The sequence below is a fragment of the Siphateles boraxobius genome, unplaced genomic scaffold (assembly GCF_051911475.1).
Source record: "Siphateles boraxobius isolate OS27281-9 unplaced genomic scaffold, OSU_SipBor_1 49, whole genome shotgun sequence".
In the NCBI taxonomy this organism is placed as follows: Eukaryota; Metazoa; Chordata; class Actinopteri; order Cypriniformes; family Leuciscidae; genus Siphateles; species Siphateles boraxobius.
Window position 1 is genome coordinate 4,709,561 of NW_027509130.1, and position 16,015 is coordinate 4,725,575.

General features: G+C 38.7%; 1 protein-coding gene across 6 annotated transcripts; it reads right to left on the reverse strand.

Moving 5' to 3' along the window:
* Positions 1-1,073: 1,073 nt before the first annotated feature.
* LOC143710908 (sterile alpha motif domain-containing protein 9-like) lies at positions 1,074-15,667 on the reverse strand. Of its 6 annotated transcripts, none has more exons than XM_077202140.1 (8): positions 15,461-15,525; positions 10,207-10,264; positions 10,022-10,064; positions 9,777-9,885; positions 8,998-9,660; positions 6,551-6,608; positions 6,385-6,427; positions 1,074-6,248 (listed from the first exon to the last, which is right to left on the reverse strand). In XM_077202140.1, the coding sequence occupies exons 7-8, from the start codon at positions 6,406-6,408 to the stop codon at positions 1,833-1,835; spliced, it is 4,440 nt and encodes a 1,479-aa protein (XP_077058255.1). In that variant the 5' UTR covers positions 6,409-6,427; positions 6,551-6,608; positions 8,998-9,660; positions 9,777-9,885; positions 10,022-10,064; positions 10,207-10,264; positions 15,461-15,525; the 3' UTR covers positions 1,074-1,832. The 6 variants fall into 6 exon arrangements, with proteins under 6 accessions (XP_077058255.1, XP_077058254.1, XP_077058257.1 ...); XM_077202139.1 differs by having other exon boundaries at positions 15,322-15,524; XM_077202142.1 differs by lacking the exon at positions 8,998-9,660 and having other exon boundaries at positions 15,461-15,667.
* Between the last annotated feature and the right edge of the window lie 348 nt (positions 15,668-16,015).

Below are 16,015 nucleotides of genomic sequence, written 5' to 3' on the forward strand. Positions count from 1 at the left end.
TCTCCCCATCCCCACAGGCCCGCAACCTCGGCGTGGTTTTTGATTCAACCCTCTCCCTTGAACCTCACATCTGTCATGTCATTAAAACCTCCTTCTTTCACCTCCGCAACGTCGCCAAAATCAGATCCTCACTCACACCCTCTGCTGCTGAAAGACTCATTCACGCCTTCATCTCCTCACGACTGGACTATTGCAACTCACTACTCCTTGGTATTAGCTCAAACTACATAAAAAGACTCCAACTGGTCCAGAATGCAGCCGCCCGACTCATCACCCGCTCCAAATCCTGGCACCACATCACTCCAGTCCTAAAACAACTACACTGGCTCCCTATTTCCCACCGGATCACATATAAAATCCTGGTCCTTACCTACAAAGCCATCCACCACCTGGCCCCCTCATACCTCACTGACCTCCTCTCCCCCTATCAACCCTCACGGTCCCTCAGATCCACCTCAGCCGGTCTCCTCTGCATCCACAAGTCCAAGCTCCGCAGTTTTGGGGACAGAGCCTTTTCCAGGGCAGCTCCCAGGCTCTGGAACTCCCTCCCCCATGAGATCCGCACCTCTGAGTCCCTCACCATCTTCCAGTCCCGCCTCAAGACCCATCTCTTCACCTCTGCCTATCCGTAGCCCCACGCCCCTCCCATCCCTATATGTTTTTTTTTTCTTTTTTTTTTCTCTTGCTGATTCACCTGCCCTGTAAAGCGACTTTGAGTTCGAGAAAAGCGCTATACAAATTCAATTTATTATTATTATTATTATTATTATTATTTAAATGTTCTTACCTGAAAATATCAAGCGTGAAATATTGCTACGTTGCTGCGTCATTCAGTAGACTTCCGGCGAGCTGGATTCCTCTGGGATTGGATCTGGAGTCTTCTCTTGTATTTGTCGGTGATTAACCATGTGGATGGATGATAACAGCCTTCTGAGCCTACCAGTAGGCAGCAGGCCCCTACTGGCCCATAAATATGAGCTGATAACCACTGATAACGCTCATTCAATCGAGTTCAGTAAAGCGGCTTTGAAATATACCAGACTGGACATGACTAGATGCAGGAGCAGTGCAGGTGTGATAAGAAATAGGTTTATTAGATACACTTTGTCTTAATAGAAGCATAAAACCAAGTTGGTCATCTTTAGTTCTTCATTCAGTTATAAAAAGTGCCTTGCATAAAGACAGAATGGGGCTTAAACATTATTCTCTATACAACATTTGGTTAAGCATGAATAGCAATACTTATCAAGAAATAAATGTACACTGTAAGAAAAATTTGTTTTAAAATCTAAAACACAACACAATCAAAGTGTGATTCAAAATACATTTTAAAAGTCAATATGGAAAATTCCTTCATATTAAAATGGTACATCAGGCCCTATTTTAGAGTGTAAACTGAAGTAAAAAAAAGTACATGAATATAAAGAAGATGATAAATTAGTCCATGTATATGAATATATCAATGAGTAAAATGCTATAAGAAAATGTATTTAAAAGAAATTAAGACTGAAGTACAACACAGGTACAGTACATGTGCTCCCTGAAGTCTCACACAACACAACTATACCATTACTTTTATGAAATTCACATCAAACATTTCTGCTAAAACAAAGCCCTAAAACATGCAATATTAATGAAATTAAAAGATCAATTTATATTGATGTGTGTGTAAGATATGATAATGAGGCAAACTAAAAAAAAAACCGCTGACACACATGGAACGATAAGATAAATGTGGTTGTCACTCCTGAAACTGTACAGTGTGTAAGTGGCCTTAATGTTTATAACTGGAGTTTCCTCATTCATGATTCTCCGGTCGTCAGTCAGATCCATTACAACCGTATTATGGACTTTTTGACACAAAGTATGTCAATTGCAACTGGTCCATTCATTGAGAATCCGATGAAGAATTTCACTTTTGTGCCAGATTCTTTACGTAACTGGCTTCTGAACATTGGGTCAACCCTAACATTCACATCTGCAACCAAGATCAAATTATCAATGATTTCACCAGAAACTCTGCGAAGCTTCTTACTTTTTCTCACTTTCTTACATATTTTTTCATCATCCCACTGAATTGAGATGTTCTGCCCTGATCCTAACAAGCTGTTAATATCCCTGTGGGAAATCAGGCCACCGTAACGTTTGTCCTTCCCAAGGTAAAAATGAATCGCTGCTCTCTTTCCATTAGACACAGGTTTCAGCTCTGCTGAGTATGACTCCTTCATTTTTGACACAAATGTTGGTAATTCAAGGTTGGCTTCTTGCCATAGTAACAAAACTGTGATGTAGTGCAATGGCAGGCAGTTACTGGAGGTTGTGTGGTGAATGAGTAATTCACAAAGGTCTTGGTAAGGCTTGATGCACTTAGATTTAGGTTTGATTTTGGCCAGAATTACATTGGCATAGATAAAGTTGACAGTGTCCATCGGTCTGGCCTCTTGTGACTCCAGAATGAAATTATACTGCTGGATGATCTCTTCAAGAGTTGATGCAGAGTCTTTCTCATACAAATATTGTAGAAGTCCTGTATAGGAATCACCCTTGTTCATCTCCAGACATTCACGTGTCTGCTCATGTTTAACCATGCAGTTCATGCACTCATTCTTGACCAGCTCACTCCAATTTTTTTTTTTTTCCCAAAACAGGTCAGTGTACTGTTGAAAGTACTTGGGAACCATGTCCATTGTCAGCTTATGTTTTTCTTTCCCATCAACAAGAGTGACTAAGTTGACAAAAAAACTGTCAAAAAAAACAAAATGCTGCTTCATTGTGTTTTTTAGTTGAAGAAGAAAGGTAATGTGTTTCTGCAATACATCACAATATTGCTTGAGTACAGGTTTCTTTGTTGACAAATCCTCAATTGTAATTTTACCCAACAGGACTTGAGTAAGACAATTGTTGAGAGTGAAATCTGAGTTTAGTCTCTTTTGCAGTATTTGTATAACAGTAGCTGCAGTTTGAAGTTCACCAAGATGGCCAGCAGTGTTGTAAGTATTATAATCATTTAGTCTTTGCCGTCGAGATGCGGCCTCTTTGTCTGCAGTTTGTTGTGTTTCTTTGCAAGCTTCTGCTGCAAACTCAGCCAATTTAAGATACCTATCAAGACTGTCCGGCTTGATGGGATCATCACCTGCTTCATCAAGAGCATGCTTGAGCTCAGACAGAAGTACCTTTGATACTGTATCGCATATGTAGGAGTTTTCCTTTGAAAGGTATTTGGCCTTATTTGCCCAACTCATGGCCACTGTAAAGTCCTTTTTTCTAATGTAATAGTACCTGGCGAGGAGCTGGAATATTACATCCTTTCTGTAGCACTTCTCTGCTGCTTTGTTTAGAACAGTCTCTTCCTTCCCTGGAGTCTCTTCCATTATATCCTGTATAAGAGGTGAAAAAAGCTGAAAAGCTTTTTCATCCTTAGCTGAATATTGCCTCTTCACCAATATATTGTGGACATCCTGCATTAATTTTTGTTTCCCCAGAGCGTTCTTATAAAACGAGTCTGTTGTGAGCAGAAGGTTAGTGATGTCTGCCTTTGTCACTCCAAGAGAAGTCGACAGCTCTTTCAAACAGTGTTGAGCTATACTTGAGTGAATCACCCTCATGCCTTCAAAGGTAATGTTGGAATCGACTGTGCATCTTGTTAAAAGAGTGGAAAACTTCTCAAATCCATCTTCAACTTCAAAGTTTGCTTTAGTTTGCAGACCAAGAAACTCTTCACATGCAGAGACTGACAGCAATGCATTCTTGCAGTAGACATGCAGGAGGACAAGAACAGCAAAAAGTTGAGAATGTTTGTCTTGGAAGTTGAAGCCCTTCAGGGTTTTTTTCACAATACCCTGAATATAGGCAGAGGAAAAGTTGTTCTTTAGAATCATGAATCCATAAAAAGTTTCAGTGTTTGTATTGGTTTTCTTAAACTCCTTTAGCTTTTCTTCAAACAGTTTCTGTTCCCTCTTAGATAAATCATTTCCAATGAAAATTGCATTGTCAGTGCCTTCAGTTTGTTCACAGGATTCAACTTTCATAATTATGACTTGAGGAGAATTTGAAGAAATATCTTGCTTCAAACATTCCTCTTCAATTTTAAGTTGGAGTTTTTCCACATCGCAAAAGTCATCAATCATGATTAAAACAGGAAGTTGTGTAGTTTCCTCTTTTTTCTCATATGTTAGAAGCTGCACAACCTGTTCGGCTACGGTAGAATAATCATGTGTTGTTTCCTTCAGCACTGCACAACGAAATTTATCCTTCAGTGTCCATAAGACATGCATGGCTAACGTAGTCCCACCGCAGCCTGGAAGATGAAAGATGTTGAAAAACTCACAAGCTCTCTTCCGCCTGCGTATGTCTGGAATAATAGTGTTGATTATGTAGTCTAACTTGTCACGTTTGATGAATGGCATTGATCCGGGCTGTTCTGAGAAGAAGAAGTTCCACCAAGACACTTTTCCACCCTTATAGAAGTTCTCCTGATGTTTTTGTTTGTCCTCATTTCCTCCATCACACTGGTTCACACAAAGAACACTCAGTGTTTCTAGGGATTGCTCAGTTTTCTGTGGGAGCACAACATTACTGCCACCACCACAAGGCAGAAACCGGCTTGATTTGCGATTCTCTGACCACAGACTGAGGATGGTGCCATTGACCTCAGCAAAACTTAGCTCATAAATGCATCTTGAAGAGATGTCAACTCCATATCGGCCCTTAATGAGATCCTTCCAGTAGGTGTATGTTGTTTCATTGTCACTGATGCATAAGATTTGGTTTCCTCCATTGAGCTCCTGTAAAAACATACCGAATGTCTCAAGCAAAGGGTCGTTGGCGTCGCTCACCTGACTTAACAGCAGGAATATGGTGAGAAGTTTTTTGCGATGCACCACATCTTTTCTGCACAGGAAAGAAACAACATCACGCACTGAAGATCCCTTCTCAGTCAACCAGTTGTCAACATCAGAGGGGTTTTCCTTATTAATGCCTCCATTACAGAAAACCCAGCTTGTGTTTTTGGTCAGCTTTAACTTGTTTGAAATGTCTTCAACTGCACCTGTAACTTTATACTGAGCTGGTAAATGAACATTGGATGTTTTTCTCTCTTCAAGTAGCTTATTCAGGCCACTCTCAGCAGATTCTGGATCGAAATCCAGAACAGCCACTGGATCCATGTAAAAAAGGAAATCCAGGTTTTCCAGCTGAACAGGATGAGACTTGTTAGCCACCAAAATGTACCATGCAAAGTGTGACCTGTCTAAAGACTGGCTCCCTCCTGTTATCATCTCACACAGTTTAGAGCCTTGCACACTGTGCTTGACAACAGAGAGATGCTTTTCTTCAGCGTCCTTCCTCAACTGGGACAATCGTTGCATGTTTGCAGGAGTAATATATTCCTTATACTCCTTTGAGGAATCAGCAGTAATAAGACTCCTGGTGTTGCTGCTGTCTCTTTTGAAAAAAGACTTGTCAACTTTATTTGTCTTCTTCTTCTTCTTCTTCTTCTTATCTTCATTTTTTTCCACATTATAAGTGTCAAAGTATAATTCTTCACAGACTATGGAGGACGGCTCTATGTCTACCTCAATAACATATTTTCCTGCAGATTTCATGTCAGCTTTGAGGACTTCAACAAATCGAGGGGGTTTAATACATCTCTTTGCTATTTCAACATAATCTTTATAAAAATGTCTTACAATTGCATTTGACTGTTGTTGGTTAAAATCATCTTTATTCGGGATACCGATACCCTCAATTTCTCCATTGTCTTTCACTCCAAAATGAATAGTGCCATTTGTGCGTATGTTCATACAAGCTGCTGCGAATCGAATGACCTCATAAGTGAATTGATTCATTATATTGTCTTCTTGTCTGGTGAATTCTTTGAATTCATGGCATGGTTGTATGAGGTCTATAAGACCGGTTTCAGTTACAGCTAGTTTTCTGTTTTCTTTGTACCGGTGAGCAGGATTAAATCTATTGAAAGGGTGACACGTAATTTCGTTCTTATGCTGAGTCTTTTGTTTCTGAAGATCTTTGTGTTGAAAAATCAATTCTTTTGCATCAGTTGATAGCTTTTGCATTAAGAGATAATTCTGCTTTAATTGAAGAAGAGCATCTCCATTAATTCCCTGATTGTACAAAATGTCTGCATCTTCTTCGGCCACGTTTATCTCCAGCATCCATTGTCTCACACGATCTCTACTCCAGTCACTGATGTCCACTGGACGTCTAGATGAACCGCTGTCTTCATTTTTCTGAAAGAAAATCAGCGTCTAAAGTAATGTGCCATTGATCCTAGACGCATGGTTCTTAGTGCAACAAATATGTATTATCTTTTGGAGTGATAGGATGATGCAAATAAAAAATATTGGCCTTTCTGGTGCCACTTACCTCAGAATGTCTTGATGTTTCCATAATGGAACCAGAAACTCTTCTGATAAAAAAGGGGCATAAAAACACAGTATTGTGTAACAAATTATGATTCTTGTATTCTTATTAATAATAATAATCTTGTATTAAAAATAACAATAATTAAACCCACTAATGATTGACTTACCACATTAAGGAACAGAATTCATGTGTTGTTTATGGGTTTTGTAACATCTGAGTGCCATCTGGAGTGTCATACAAGAAAAAAAAATTATAGAACCGTTCCATAAGACTATTAAAATATTTATTAATATTTAAACTAAACAAGAGAGACATAAGGCAGGTAATATGGATGAGGATGCCTACAGAAGTGGGGATAAAATCTTGTATAACCAGGCCAGAAACAGACTGACAAAGGAGATCAGAGTTGCTAAAAGAAGCTACTCTGAAAAACTGAAAAAACAGTTTTCAGCCAACGACCCATCATCAGTCTGGAATGACCTGAGGAACATCACCAACTACAAGTCACCATCCCCCCGATCTGTGGACAATCAACACCTGGCTGATGATTTAAACTCATTTTATTGCAGGTTTGAAAAGCCCTCATTCACACCACACACCGGCTCTGACCTGCACTTCACACATTCACCATCACCTCCTGCACTCCCACTCCTCCCCCCTCCTGCCATCCAACCTGAGCTTAAGGTCTGTGTGGAGGACATGAGCAGAGTCTTCAAAAAACAGAAGAATAGGAAAGCCTCAGGCCCAGACGGCATCTCATCTGCTTGTTTAAAAGCCTGCGCTGACCAACTGGCCCCGGTCTTCACGCAGATCTTCAACAGATCATTGGAGCAGTGTGAAGTTCCCTGCTGCTTCAAACGCTCCACTATCATTCCGGTCCCCAAAAACCCCAAAATCACTGGACTTAATGACTACAGACCTGTCGCTCTCACGTCTGTGGTCATGAAGTCGTTTGAAAGACTGGTGTTGGCCCACCTGAAGGACATCACTGGACCCCTGCTGGATCCCTTTCAGTTTGCTTACAGAGCAAACAGGTCTGTGGATGATGCAGTCAACATGGGACTGCATTATATCCTGCAACATCTCGACAGACCAGGGACTTATGCAAGGATCCTCTTTGTGGACTTCAGTTCGGCCTTCAATACCATCATGCCTGGTCTTCTCACAGCCAAACTGACCCAGCTCTCCATGCCATCCTCGATCTGTCAGTGGATCACCAGCTTCCTGACGGACCGGCAGCAGCGAGTGTGACTGGGGAAACACACATCCAAGACACTCACAATCAGCACTGGTGCCCCCCAAGGGTGCGTTCTCTCCCCACTGCTCTTCTCCCTGTACACTAATGACTGCACTTCTAAAGACCCCTCTGTCAAGCTCCTGAAATTTGCAGACGACACCACTGTCATCGGTCTCATCCAAAACGGTGACGAGTCTGCTTACAGACTGGAGGTTGAACAGCTGGCTGTCTGGTGCAGTTATAACAACCTTGAGCTGAACACGCTCAAAACAGTGGAGATGATCGTGGATTCGGGAGGAACAGCCCAGCACTCCCCCCACTCACCATCATGAACAGCACTGTGGAAGCAGTGGAGTCATTCAGGTTCCTGGGCGCTACCATCTCTCAGGACCTGAAGTGGGACAATCACATTGACTCCACTGTGAAAAAGGCCCAGCAGAGACTGTACTTCCTTCGCCAGCTGAGGAAGTTCAACCTGCCACAGGAGCTGCTGATTCAGTTCTACTCAGCCGTTATTGAGTCTGTTTTATGCACATCCATCACTGTCTGGTTTGGTTCAGCTACCAAATCAGACATCAGGGGACTACAACAGACAGTCCGGACTGCGGAGAGGATTATTGGTGCCCCCCTGCCATCCCTCCAGGACCTGTACTCTTCCAGAGTGAGGAAGAGAGCAGGTAAAATCACCACAGACTCCACTCACCCTGGACACCACCTGTTTGAACTGTTACCGTCGAGACGGAGACTCAGATCACTGGCCACTAGAACATCTCGGCACAGGAACAGTTTCTTCCCACAGGCCATTTCCCTTCTGAACAGTTAACATATCTCCCAAGGCATATGCCTGTAAGTGCAATACTCCCACTGTTTAGTGCAATATCTTAAAAATTCAGGTGATATTTATATTTATTCATACTATTCAAAATACTGTTAATATGTTCATAATATGTAAATGTCTATTCTGACAAAATCACAACTGTGACCATATATTTTTATAGTATTTCCATATTTTTTTTAATTTTATTTGTAGAATTTGCATTACTATGTTTCTTGTTGTATCTGTAATTGTGTATGTGCACTGGAAGCTTCAGTACCAAGGAAAATTCCTTGTGTGTGCAAGCACACTTGGCAATAAAGCTCTTTCTGATTCTGATTCTGATATACACACATTTAACACATAAATGGTGAATTGAAAATGTATCCAACAGTTCGACTCAGCATTTGCAGCAATAGAGACTGTTTTAACCCTTTAGATCCCTTCTCAGTCAATCATTTATCATCATCAGAAGGGTTTTCCTTATTAATGCCTCCATTACAGAAAACCCAGCTTGTGTTTTTGGTCAGCTTTAACTTGTTTAAAATATCTTCAACTTCACCTGGAACTTTATACTGAGCTGGTAAATGAACATTTGACGTTTTTCACTCTTCAAGTAGCTTATTCAGGCCACTCTCAGCAGATTCTGGATCGAAATCCAGAACAGCCAATAGATCCATGTGAAGAAGGAAATCCAGGTTTTCCAGCTGAACAGGATGAGACTTGTTAGCCAGCAAAATGTACCATGCAAAGTGTGACCTGTCTAAAGACTGGCTCCCTCCTGTTATCATCTCACACAGTTTAGAGCCTTGCACACTGTGCTTGACAACAGAGAGATGCTTTTCTTCAGCGTCCTTCCTCAACTGGGACAATCGTTGCATGTTTGCAGGAGTAATATATTCCTTATACTCCTTTGAGGAATCAGCAGTAATAAGACTCCTGGTGTTGCTGCTGTCTCTTAGGCCGTGTGTCCACCAAAGAGTTTTTAGCCGGCTGAAAACGCTAGACGCTCTGCTGAAAACGCCTAGCTGTGGGCAACGTTTTTTTGGTTTTATGAGGTCTGAGGTCTATAAGACCGGTTCAGCTAGTTTGCTGTTTTCTATGTACCGGTGAGCAGGATTGTCTTCTTGTCTGGTGAATTATTTGAATTCATGGCATGGTTGTATGAGGTCTATAAGACCGGTTTCAGTTACAACAACTGAGTCTTTTGTTTCTGAAGATCTTTCTGTTGAATAATTGATTCACTTGTATCATTTGATAGGTTTCGCATTAAGAGATAATCATACTTTAATTTGAGAAGACCAGCTCCAGTAATTTCATGATTATACAAAATCTCTGCACCTTCTTTGTCCACTTTTATCTCCAGCATCCATTGTTTCACATGGTCTCTACTCCAGTCACTGATCTCTACTGGACGTCTAGATGAAACGGCTGTCTGGTCTTAATTTTTCTGAAAGAAAATCAGCGTCTAAAGTAATGTGTCATTGATCCTAGATGCCTGGTTCTTAGTGCAACAAATATTTATCATCTTATGGAGTGATAGGATGATACACATAAAAAATATTGGCCTTTTTGGTGCCACTTACCTCAGAATGTCTTGATGGAACCAGAAACTCTTCTGATTAAAAGCTTATATAGTAAAGAAAATACATAAAAAATGGCATCAAAACACAGTATTGTGCAACAGAAAGTATGATTCTTTTATTCTTATTAATAATAAGAATCTTGTATTAAAATAAATTATAATTAAAACCACTAATGATTGACTTACCACATTAAGGAACAGAATTCATGTGTTGTTTATGGGTTTTGAAACATCTGAGTGCCATCTGGAGTGTCATACAAGAAAAAAAAAAAGTGAACAACAGACTTTTAAACTATTTATAATTATTTAAACTAAACAAGGGAGAAAGAAGGCAGGTAATACACACATCTAGCACATACACGGTGAATTGAAAATGTTCAACTCATAGTCTATATTATAACATTTGCAGCTTTAGAGACCGTTTAAACCCTTTGTTTAAAGTTCTGTCTCATTACAAGAAAATTAAGCTTATTTAACCGTGTATTATAGTTATTATATATTGCAGTCAAATGACTTGAGGCATAGAGGAAATAGTCAAACGAAAAATTATTCAGACAGCAGATATAATTTTTATATATTATTTTTACTAGTGGGTGCATGACACAGCAAAATCCCCAGTGTTAAATTAACACTGCAGTGTTTATATGAGTCCACACTCAAGAGTGTTGTAAGTGTCACTGAAGCAGTGTTAAAGTTAATGATAAATAATACAAAATGAACACAAAACACCAGTGCTTACGGTACTGTACAGTAGTCAAGTAAATTGTTCAAAGTGCAAAATACCACAAAACTAAGTCTAAAACACAAATAAAATATAAGAAAAGCAGATAAAGAGAAGTGCAAATTTAAATCAAGTAAACAGTCAAGTGCACCCCGCCCACACTCAAACCAAGTAAAAAATTACAATGTTAATTTGTCTTTGTTACACTTAACCATCAGCTTGCATTATTTAACCGTTTTCATAACAATGGTAAAGTGTAAATTTCTTTCTTTCATGCAAATATGCCAACTACACGAGCCTAGCTCTATCAGTTTGCCATCATTATAGTTCAAACACTGGTTCTTTTCGTTAACTCGTTCGAACGAGAAGACCTCTCTCTCGTTCAGACTCAAAAGCAATTCGGTCACTGTCAGTGAAGGCAGTATTCGTTCACTACATTCAACGAATCACATGCTCGTCACATCTCATACTCGAAGGCTATTGGCTCGAGGTTTAGTCATTCTTTGACAGGTTGAACAAGTCCACAGAGCTACCCGGTTCACTGAGCTGCGCATGTGCTGCTAATAGCGCCGCGCTGCTGTGGAGGGAGGGATTTGAGTGAATGAGAAATATGAGTCAATGGACTCGATTCATTCACCTAAAAGATTGGTTCAAAAAGAACGATTTGTTCACGAACGTAACATCTCTGCTGGCTCGCATGCGGTAGGGTCACAGAGCATTTATACTCAAAAACTTGAAACATAATAGTATTAAAAATTCCTCATACAATGAAAGATAAGACTCTTCATGAGATCAATGAATCAGGCTACTATAGAATGATTATTTCATCGTCAATATATAACCAACAACACCTGATCACATTTTCTCTCTGATTTTCATGCCATAACGAAAGTGTTTTATAAACACACAGTAAAAGCAGTAGAGAAATGTAAAAAGTCAAGAGCCAAACTAAAGCAAACACATCTCCATAATGGTGACTTCAAACTTTATTATTTTCAATAAAACATCAATGTCTAAACCTGGTAATTCTCAATGGTCCGTGTACTTTTTGATCATTTCATTTCCTGTTTGGAATGGAATAACGAGAAATGAAAACCATCTCGTTTATTCGTTTTTTACTTTAGTTTAAAAAACAAAAAATTAGATTTTGGCTCGATTTTTCATTTTTCGTTTGTGGTTTACAAATCGGTTTATGGGTTCTATATTTCATTTGCACACGTGGGCGGCGCTGACACGCCCCTTTCATCTGATTGGTCAAACCGCTCCGCCTTCAGTACGAGCTTTTCTTTCTGTCAGGCAGAATAAGAGTCAGTACGAGTGCGGCACTGACAAATGCTCTTTAATAAAATAATATCTGAAACCACCACTCACTGTTAACTACGCACAATATTTGAAGCAGAAATATGTTGCTGGTCACGTAATTCGTGCTGCTGCGACTTGCAAGCGACCCACACGGAGCTATATGAAAGATTATTTTAGCATGATGTATTTCCCATTGATTAATACAGTGCAAATAGTTCCGTCTCTTTGGATAAAAGGGAAGAGGAAATAAAAATCAATAATAGGCTGAACTGTACCATCATAATATGTCCGTAACATTTAGGCTACCACTCTCTTATTTTATTTACATCACAAGGCAAAAATTGAATAGAAATAAAGATTATTTTTTATGAATGTAATCATGTGTAAGCCTACTCAGTTCACATGAAAAGAAAGACAGAAAAGAGAGAAGCAAGAATCAGTGAACGTATACTAATACTGACAAAATTAGTAGGGTTTGAGATTAATTAAAATCATGTTGGTTGAAGACGGCATACCTTTAAAATGTTATTAGTTTTATTATAAAACGAATAAATTTTTATTACATATTGAATTGGTCGATGTTTCTCTGAGATTTCTTTATTATGTTGCCTTGAGAAAGCCATATATTTAAACATTATTATTATTATTATGAGAAATTGACTCCGCCTAGAACTTTAATGCTTCACCAAACTCAGCTCAGACCTTCAGACTGGTCTGACTCGCTTATATCTTTTCGGACTGGTCAGACTTACCTTCCGAAAAAAAAATCCCATTGACTTGCGTTATCTGAGCAAAGAAGGCCGTAATACTTAATGCTGTCCACTAGAGGGGGCGACAGGATAGTAAGTCTTTTCTACTCTCTTTCCCTGTTTGCATCAATTTAAATGACAAATAAAAGCATGAATTTCATTCATAAATGGGCCATATCTGTGTATGAGAATAAGCTTTACACTTCAAGCTGTACAACTAATTAAAACTTGAACCCTACTTCAAAGTTTGCCACTCTCTAGTTTCTTTTAAGATATTGTTATTCACACTGGTTTTTGCATTTATTGTTTGTCCATCTGGAACTATTATTTGTCATGAGCTCTATATTTTAAGATGTACTAAAAAAAAAATTTGATTCAACAACACAAACTCTGTTTTTACTCTGCAAATTTGTTTTCCTTTCAAGGCTATAGCCTACAAGTTATCCTGCTTTTTGCCATGGCTTGCCATACTGCACAGGATAAAGAATATTTTCTCCACACGAGATGTTTTAAAACCCTGCATGTAGTTTTTGTGAAGACGAGCGCATATCTTACAAAGGTTCCAGTTCTGTTTAGGCTATTGTAGTTCATAATGCTTATGTTTTAAATTTATATAAGCCAAACACATTTAGACTTCTATCTATCTATCTATCTATCTATCTATCTATCTATCTATCTATCTATCTATCTATCTATCTATCTATCTATCTATCTATCTATCTATCTATCTATCTATCTAGCTGTAGGCTATCTGTCTGTCTGTCTATCTATCTATCTATCTATCTATCTATCTATCTATGTCTGTCTATCTATCTGTCTATCTATCTGTCTGTCTGTCTATCTATCTGTCTATCTATCTGTCTGTCTGTCTGTCTGTCTGTCTATCTCTAAAAACTTGAATGCAAACATTTATGCACAAATATAGCTTAAATAACAGTTAAAAAAATGTGGTCTGCTATATTTCACAAAGGATGCCCATTTCTATTCGCCTATTCGTATTGGAATTGTGTAATCAGAGATTATGAACAGATGTTTTACACAACAAGGATATATTCCCATTGGGTTGTTGGGTTTTCATGTTTTATGGGAATTTTAGACAATGATTTTTATACTATAGCTACAAATTGTGTTATCCCCTAACTCTAATGTAACAGTTATGGGTAGGTAATCTACGGACATCTAATGTTACGGACATATTATCATGGTAGGCTACAGTTCAGTCTATTATTGATTTTTATTTCCACTTCCCCTTATTCAAAGAGACGGAACTATTCACACTGTATTTATCAATGAGAAATAGGCCTACATCTAGCTAAAATAATCTGTGTAGGCCTACAGTGGCTCACATTAATGGGGTTGCTTGCAAGTCGCAGCAGCACGAATTACGTGACCAGCAACATATTTCTGTTTCAAATACTGTGCATAGTTAACAGTGAGTGGTGGTTTCAGACATTATTTTATTAAAGTGCATTTGTCAGTGCCGCACTCGTACTGACTCTTATTCTGCCTGACAGAAAGAAAAGCTCGTACTGAAGGCGGAGCGGTTTGACCAATCAGATGAAAGGGGCGTGTCAGCGCGCTCACGTCTGCCAAATGAAATATCGAACCCATAAACCGATTTGTAAACCACAAACGAAAAATGAAAAATCGAGCCAAAATCTCATTTTTTGTTTTTTAAACTAAAGTAAAAAACGAATAAATGAGATGGTTTTCATTTCTCGTTATTCCATTCCAAACAGGAAATGAAATGATCAAAAAGTACACGGACCCTCAATAATAACGTTTATGACAAATTGGTTTGTAATACAATATTTTTAAACTACAGGCAACCACAGCTGGCAGTTTTTAAACAAATCTGGTGGGATGTACTCTGGGTTCGGGCCGAACTCCGAGCTCGGATCCCTCCCCAGCATGCCAAATATAAATACCGCCCAGAAAGGGGGGGTTAGAAGGACCATTGTATTTTCTAAGACCAGCTAGATCTGGTTTTACTGGGGTGAGTGGAAATTTACAGGAGAAGAGACTTTAGAGATAAGGGGTAAAGGCTGTCTGTTTTCTGCATGTGTGATTTAGGTTTTTTGTTCCTATCGCGAGGTAGCTGTCCGGTATTTTTGTGAACAAACCTCTTTTAAAAGAATAAAACTTTCTTTTTTAAAATACAATTGGAATCTGATGTCTCTTACTGTGATGCTGTTTGTTTAATTATTGTTTTTGCCACAACAACGTAAAACATAAAAACTGTCATTGAAATGTCAAGAGCTATTACAGTTTTTCACTGTATATAGTAAGGGTACATACTGTTAAGCAAATTACGAACATTTTTTACAGTGTACTCTAGTCTGATTAAAATAACAGTCAAATCAAATGCAAACAAACGTATCTAAGCATCAAAAACTAAAATATGCTTATTATTGTACACTTATAGTGGTAATGTTGCTTTACAATGTCGTAGAATCAATATACAATGCTATCTAACAAATGGTTAATTTACAGTACTTGAGAAAGTTTTTTAAATCGCCATTTTCTTACCTTTTCCTCTGCTGTAAAATGCATGTAATTCACTTTGTAATCTTTGATCAATGGTCTCTTTGTTGTACTCCGCTTTGGATAAAATTAATACTAAATGAATATAATAAAAGCTGAAAGAGTAATAGCTGTTATATTTTACCCCATGTCAAGTGTCCTTGTTAGAAGATTGAAGTACGTTCTTTGTTTCCTTCTTCTTCTTCTCCTTTTTATGGGAGGGGTGGGTGGGCGTTAAAGTAAAACAGCTTCCCAGAACGTTTCCAGATGTTTTCCAATAGCACACAGTTTCCAGCACTTTTGGTGTGGGCAAAATTGTAGAATTCCCCTTACATACAGGGTGAGTCTGTGTGTGTGTGTGTGTGTGTGTGTGTGTGTGTGTGTGTGTGTGTGTGTGTGTGTGTGTGTGTGTGTGTGTATTTCTTAAAACTAGACATTACTTCGTATTTGGGTGTAACTGAAAAAATCTAAACCATAATTTTAACGTTTTGCCTAGAAAAATAATATAGGAAACAAGCCGTGTTGACTGGACAAGATATATTTAAAACAACACTGGAAGGTTTGCTGAATCACACAGCATTGTCACTGTTATTGGTGAAGCAAAAATAAACCAAATATCTGATCATATTGTGTCTGAAATTTGTTAATTTTAGGGCTGGGCGATATATCGCACGATATTGTTATGAAGCCGGTTCCTTGA

Bases quoted from the DNA above. Each gene is read 5' to 3' on its own strand.
- LOC143710908 (XM_077202142.1), bottom strand. From the start codon at position 6,408: ATGGAAACATCAAGACATTCTGAG. The intron at 6,249-6,384 runs GTAAGTGGCACC...ATTTTCTTTCAG, and splicing joins AAACATCAAGACATTCTGAG to AAAAATGAAGACAGCGGTTC.